General features: G+C 34.4%; 1 protein-coding gene across 1 annotated transcript; it reads left to right on the top strand.

Annotated features, from left to right (window-relative positions):
- The first annotated feature begins 1248 nt into the window (after positions 1-1248).
- On the top strand, positions 1249-5890 carry LOC145576743 (protein RICE SALT SENSITIVE 3-like). Its single transcript, XM_081634456.1, has 7 exons — positions 1249-1704; positions 2248-2298; positions 3171-3299; positions 3562-3667; positions 4316-4357; positions 4456-4512; positions 4990-5890. Exons 1-7 carry the CDS (start codon positions 1559-1561, stop codon positions 5689-5691), a joined length of 1233 nt encoding a protein of 410 aa, XP_081490582.1. The 5' UTR covers positions 1249-1558; the 3' UTR covers positions 5692-5890.
- Positions 5891-7045: the final 1155 nt, after the last annotated feature.

The raw sequence follows: 7045 nt of genomic DNA on the forward strand, positions 1-7045 counted from the left end.
TTTTAGTTTTCTTGTTCCGACGTTAAAGAAAATTGACATAAGTAAAAAAACCGTGCATTGTACGGGACTTTAGCTAGTAATAGTAATAAAGAAGAAAGTAAAGTCTTACAGTTTTGATCAAAAGACGCATATACTTTATAATTCGTATATTAATACACAATGCACATTTAATCTACAACCTAAGATCTCTTTTCATACCATTATTAGCATTTATATTAACTTTACCCCTCTAAAGTTTAATGGAAACAAAATTAAAAACAAACACCATCAGCACAACGGAGTTCACCATTGACTTAATGGATAAAATAAGGGACATCACCATTGACTTAGTGACATTTATACTAGCTCTAAAGAGCACACAACATGTTAAATGTCGCCACTTAACTTGGACAACTAGACAATACAAAAACAACACCAATTAAATGGTGCAAAACAACACCAATCCATCCATCCATCCATCCATCCATCCATCCAACTCTACTTTTTTACTCAAAAGTGTTGCAAGAATGTCTATGCCATTTGCCAATTAAACCAAAAGAAACTCATCTCTATTGTTTGACACCTCCTTAGCCAAACAAAACCCACTTGGTTGTTGGATCTTATACATTTAACCAAAAAGATCCTAACAGACAAAAGGGTATAACAGTCATTTTACTACCCCCACCCACCCACCCTATCCCCACCCCCAAATGTGAGCAAAAAATACCTCTCTTTTGCCCCCCTATCCCTCCTTTCCCAAAGTCTCATCTCAAACTCACTGCCTCTCTTACAAGAAGGGGGCTTTTTTCTTGGAGGATAGGATAAAAGTTGTCCCCACTTTTCCTTTTTGTCTTAATAATATTATTATTAAACTCGCAAATTCTTGTATTAGACGGCTGCCTGACGGTAACATTAGATATCTTGTTAAATTGACCGTTTGATATAAGACGTAGTTTGACACTAATTATATAGAATCATTAAAGGTTAAACAAGCTATACACAAATTTAAAATAACTTTTTACACGAGATTAAGTTTATTGTGTAACTAATACCTAGTCAGACCGACTATTCGGTACAAAATATACACTACTTTGAATAATTAAATATGCCTACCAACTTTACTTAAATAAATAACATTGCAAAATCATCCAAAATTATTTTTACCAAATCCTCTCTTCTCTCTCTTTCTCTCTCCTCCCCTCACCCCCACACACACCTCTTTTGCTTATTGCTTGGGAGAATCGAAGTCTCTTTAAAAGAAATTATAAAAATAATAATTTTTTTTTTAAAAAAACAGAGAAAAAACAAAAGGGGGAAGTGAGAGTGATGAAGAAAGCAGTCACCTTTGTGGTTGCTATTTTGCTAAACATTTGAAGCTTTGTTTTGCTAAAGCCTAAAAGTAGATATATATGAGTAAAAAACAACCATTTTCCTCTGTTTTTTAAGTCCAATTTTTTTGCCCAAGTCTTTCACTCCTAACCCTTAGAAACATATAGAGAGATAGAGAGAGAAAGTAAAATAAAATCTAGAGTGAGAAAGTGTATTGATTTTAGAGAGAGAAACTGATTTTTAGAGAGAGATGGTGGGCTCAGGAGCAGGAGGAGGAGGTGGAGGAGATAGGAGCAAAGAGGCAGTTGGGATGATGGCCCTTCATGAGGCCCTCAGAAGCGTCTGTCTTAACTCAGACTGGACTTACTCTGTCTTCTGGACCATCCGTCCTCGACCGTAAGTATTTTTCGTGATGTAGACGAGATTTGATCCCACGTCTTTATTACCTCGGCCTAACCTAAACTAGCTGACACCCATTAATAGGATGTGGGTTATTAGTGATTTGGGTGAATTAGTGAATAGTGATTATTGGTGTACCCCCGAAAAATAAAAATCCAACCTTTATTTTTTCATTTTTTTTTGATGTTTATTCCTTAAAAATCCCATTATTGGTTGCTAATTTTCCTACTTATGGTAATTAAAATTAAATGGGTTTTTGATTAATAGGATGAATTAGTGATTAACTTGAATTGGGTGTTCTAAAAATCTAACCTTTTCTTTTTATTTCCCCCCTTTTTGTATGTTTCTCTCAAAACCCCACCTTCGTCCTTTTATTTTATTTTTGTCTCTCTTGAACTCGAAAGTAGTCTACCAAGTACAAAGCTTATAGAAGAAGATGATGAAGAAATTGTTCTTTCATTTTTATGATTATTAATAAATTTTTATTTTTCTAAAAATGGGTATTTTTAATTTTAATTTTATCATTTTCCATTATTGCAGGAGAGTTAGAGGTGGAAATGGTTGCAAAGTTGGTGATGATAATGGAAGCTTGTAAGTATTCCTCTTTCGTCCACACTCTCTAACAGAGCTGTTGCAGGGGACCATTAATTTAGTGATTTTTTTGGTGCATTTAATGATGATTAGCTTGAAATTAATTTTTTGCTAACTTTTATTTTTTCTTCAAATTTTCTTTTGTTCTATGATTAGTGTTGATTTGATTAGATTAGCAAACTAATTTGATTGATAAATTTTTATGATTAGGATGAACTTAGGTTTTAGGTGCTACAATGATTAATGCCATATTGAAGTGTTTATAATAAGTGAACTTATTAATTAAGGAGTTTTTTTGCATTAATAAAGTTGCTATTATATGGTTATCATGTACTCCGTAAGAGTTGACCAGGCAAAATTTCTGTATAAAGCAAGAGTTTTAATCTTAAAAATCTTTCCTCTTTACTCCCTTGCCCCCTTTTTCATGTTACTTCCTTTGTTGTTTTTTAATCTTAATTGTTATAGTATTTATTAAATGACTGAGAGTCTCAAGCTTGCGTATAACTTTAACCATTAATATTTTTAATAATATTTAAAATTAAAAAAACTCATTGAGGATTTGAAAGTATATATAGAGAAAAATCAAATAAGGTCTCACACGACTATAAAGATGGTTAAAAGGGAGTGTGAATCATGTAAGTCCCTATGAAAATTTGGCATGTACTCCATACACCACAATACAAATTATGTTGTTAATCATAAACTCCTAGAGTCCTAGCTTGTTCTCAAATCTTGATTACTAATGCTATTAGTGTATTGCTTGCGCTCCAATTTCTAAGCGACGTAGTTGTACTGTTTTAGTTTATTACACTTCATTTTGGTTATTTATTTTGTGGATGTTGAGCTGATTTCTGTATAATTGAATGGTGAAGGATGTTGATGTGGGAAGATGGGTTTTGCCGAGGAAGAGTTGCAGATTGCTTGGAAGAGATGGATGGTGAAGATCCTGTCAGGAAGGCATTCAGCAAGATGTCAATTCAGTTATATAATTATGGAGAAGGGTGGGTACTTGGTAGGTGTTGTTATTATACTATGTGCTACTCCATTTCCCTGCCTTTGTCCCCCCAGCCCCTGCCTTGACCCCTTCACGACTAGTAATGAATAATGAATAACTTTGGTTATATTGGTAATTTGTTGAAATATGTGAATGTTTTCTGTCTGCTCATCGATGGGAACTATGTTTCTTGTTAAGGCTTTATTGGGCTCTTCATTTCATGTATTTTTGATTCATTTATAGTGAATTTGAGTTTTGAATTCATGCAGGTTAATGGGGAAAGTTGCTTCTGATAAATGTCACAAATGGGTTTTCAAAGAGCCTTCAGAATGCGAACCAAATATATCAAACTACTGGCAGAGCTCCTTTGATGCTGTATGTAGCAATGATATTACTAAAATCATAAACATTTTAATTTTTTTATTAGACCTATCTTTTGTATGATTTGTTTGTTGTTCTGTTCTCTTCAGCATATTAAAGTCTGTTTTTAATCGGTTCAAAATCAATTTTGATCCGTAAATGTTAGCTTTGATATGGACCAAGTTTTAAGTAGCAAAAATCAGTTCATTTTCGCAAATATCAACTGTAGAGAGCACATCCTTTGTTACATCTTAGTCTACTTTTAAGCTCTTCATAGGAGGCGCTATAGCCAGTACAACGCTTAAAAAGTGGTGGAGAAACTCAAATTTGAAACTTATGTACCCAATATCTCAGTTTTACCAATATGCAAAGAATTTTCTATAGATATATGCATAAATCTGCAAGTTTTTGTCTTATATGGTCTACTTGGAAGACATAAGGATAATATATTAGAAAGTAATGGAGATTAGGACACACTATGGCTCACTTGGCTACTTGGCCCCCTCCTTAATGAGAAAGTTTATGTTACCATCATTTCATGGTATAATAAAAATAGGGTTTTGCGCCGATATGCTTAATGATTATGTTTAGGGCCAATAACTGTTTATATGATTAAGCGACTATTTCCACCTTTTCATTGATGTTTTTATTTTTTGGTTGCAGCTTCCTACTGAATGGACTGACCAATTTGAATCGGGTATTCAGGTTAGAGTTGATACTAGTTACATTACCTGCATACATTCTTCTTTTAAAAAATGTATCTAATAACTGTATCATTTGCTATTGTCTTGTCGTTTGAACAGACGATTGCTGTAATCCAAGCTGGTCATGGACTCCTTCAATTAGGCTCCTGCAAGATTGTGAGTCAATTCTCATTTTATTGCTCTGTATTGAATTTATATCTCGTTTCCACCCTTATATCCTAGTGGTTCAATTACTTATAATTAGCAATTTTAGATACACCATGAGTATTACAGTTTACTAAAGTACGTTAGACAATTGATTGTGGGGCACAGTGTTAGATTAAAGCAACGTTTAGGTGGATTTTGAACTTGATTAGCACAATTAATATAAAAACACCTTTATTTTGATAAGACTGCTTAAAAAAATTGGTTAGCATCTTTTAACTAAAAGTAGCTTTCGATGCGCTTATACCTATGTAGCTGGTTCAGCAAGGTGCCATATGTTTATATTTGCTATGATGCTCGATTTGAATATAAGAACTTATTATTTAACTTTCTGTTTGAAACTTGACAAAAGTTTTGACAAAAAATATTGTTTTGGCATAAGAAAAATATTGCTCATGGTCTTACTATAATGTGTAAACTGTGTTTCAGATACCTGAAGACTTGCATTTTGTGCTACGAATGAGGCATACCTTTGAATCCTTAGGCTATCAATCTGGCTTCTATCTTTCACAACTTTTCTCCTCAACTAGAAATGCTTCCTCTTCTTCTAGTATCCCCACAAAGCAGCCCGGCCCTACCCTAGGCCCTCCTCCGCTTTTCAACTGGGGCCCACGCCCCCTATCGTCCCCCGGTTCAATGCTTACACCTCACAATTTCCAGAGGCCTCTCGGGTATGCACCTACGAAAGATGAGCCCCACATGTTTTTGATGCCGCATTCAGCAGAAAATCGAATGGATGAGATGATGGGAGAGCACGAATCCGATATCAAGTGGCCTAATGGCCTTTCATTCTTCAATGCTCTTACAGGAAGGGCTGATGAAGCCAAGCTGTTGTTCAACCCAGATAGCTTGGGTCACAAGCCTGATCCAAACTCTAATCCCGAGGGCCCAAATCAGAATATGCAAGGTGCCGGTGGGGCGAACTCAAATGAGTACTTGAGCTTGGATAATCATCAAGAGCAAATGAGGAAGAGTATTGAGAACAAATTCAAGAGGAGCTATACATTACCAGCTAGAATGACTTCTTCAGGCTCGTCGACTTCGCTTGATCATCATCCTCAGCACCCTCAGGAGTACCGAAATCCTGAGGCCGGAATGTACTCTGATGTAATGGAGACATTCTTAGAGTAATGAGGTAGATGGTGGAAAACTTTGTAACTAGATTATGCTAGTTTTCTTTTCTTTCTTTTTTCCTAGTTCTATTAGTTTTAACTGTTGATGTTCATGTACCTCTTATCTTTTTAGGCCTTTGTTTTTTTTGCTTGTGATGTTTAACTGAACTTTGTTCACCAATTTATTGTAGCTTATGGAAACATAAATTCTAGTTGAAGTTTCCTTTTTTTTCTTTTTTTTTTTTTTTTTTGCACCTTAATTTTTTTATTTTTGAAAAAAGGAAAAAACCATCTCTAGGTAATTATTTTTTGTCCCATTTTGCATTAACAGTGTCAATTGATGTAGTCTTAGCACGATTTGTAGTCTCATTGATGAAGTTTAAAGTACAGTTACAGGTTTATTAAGCAAGTTTAGACAATGCTTCTTGACATGAGCTAAGTATTGATTTGGGATGCCATTATTAAGATCGATACAAGCATAAAGATTATAGTGAGACACTCTTTACGCTCTCTTCATCCGGAATTATTTGTCAAATTGGTCCAATCTCTTGTGATCAAGGTTCTACCATGATACAATTGGAATACCGAATACCCCTTGTAGTTGTCTCTTTCCCATCTTAACTTTCGCTACTTTTGGTGGAAATATGTTTGGATATATAGTTAAGAGTTGACAATTTCTTACACGGTAAAATGAAATAATACGAATATGACAAGGTTTATGGGAGAAACATGAACTTGACAGTTGACATGACACAAATAGATATTAATTTGAGATAAAATTATTCAGATTATACATTTATCTCAGTTTTCATAATGTTTGATATATTTGTTGAGCAGCAAGAAATTGACACACAATCAAAGACAACCCCCACTTGTATATATGCTTTTCCAACACTAAATATAATCATAAAATACCTTACGATGTTTTGAACATGTGAAACTATTCTCAACATCTTAAAACAACATACGTGACTAATTCTGGACTAGGAAGTGTTCTTAAATCATGATGTGCAACATAATTGAAGTAGCATTCATAATTTGAGTTAGAAGTAGTACATAACTACATACTAATTAGCTTCATATCATAAGACTCTTTCTTTGACCTTCAGTTCATTTTTGACCTTTTAGTTTGGGCGACAATATTGATGAATTTTGTGGGTATGCATATTAAGCTGCTTGGGTAGTTGGGTCTTGAGAATTGCTGCATAAGTATTAAGTAGGTCCCTCTGAAGAGCCTCATGGGCCTTGGATGGACGGGTCTCCATTAATTGTTTTTACTACGTATTTCTTATATGGTGTAGGTCCAACACTCAAGTGTTCTTAGAGTTTATTTCTTCGATTCTCGGCCAATTGACTAGATTGGTTAAAAAAAA

The sequence above is a fragment of the Chenopodium album genome, chromosome 13, assembly GCF_948465745.1.
Source record: "Chenopodium album chromosome 13, dcCheAlbu1.1, whole genome shotgun sequence".
Taxonomy (NCBI): Eukaryota; Viridiplantae; Streptophyta; class Magnoliopsida; order Caryophyllales; family Amaranthaceae; genus Chenopodium; species Chenopodium album.

Excerpts from the sequence above, each read along its gene's own strand:
- LOC145576743 (XM_081634456.1), top strand. The coding sequence starts at position 1,559 with ATGGTGGGCTCAGGAGCAGGAGGAGGAGGTGGAGGAGATAGGAGCAAA. Across the intron at positions 1,705-2,247 it reads TGGACCATCCGTCCTCGACC|GAGAGTTAGAGGTGGAAATG; the intron begins GTAAGTATTTTT and ends CCATTATTGCAG. Across the intron at positions 3,668-4,315 it reads GGCAGAGCTCCTTTGATGCT|CTTCCTACTGAATGGACTGA; the intron begins GTATGTAGCAAT and ends TTTTGGTTGCAG.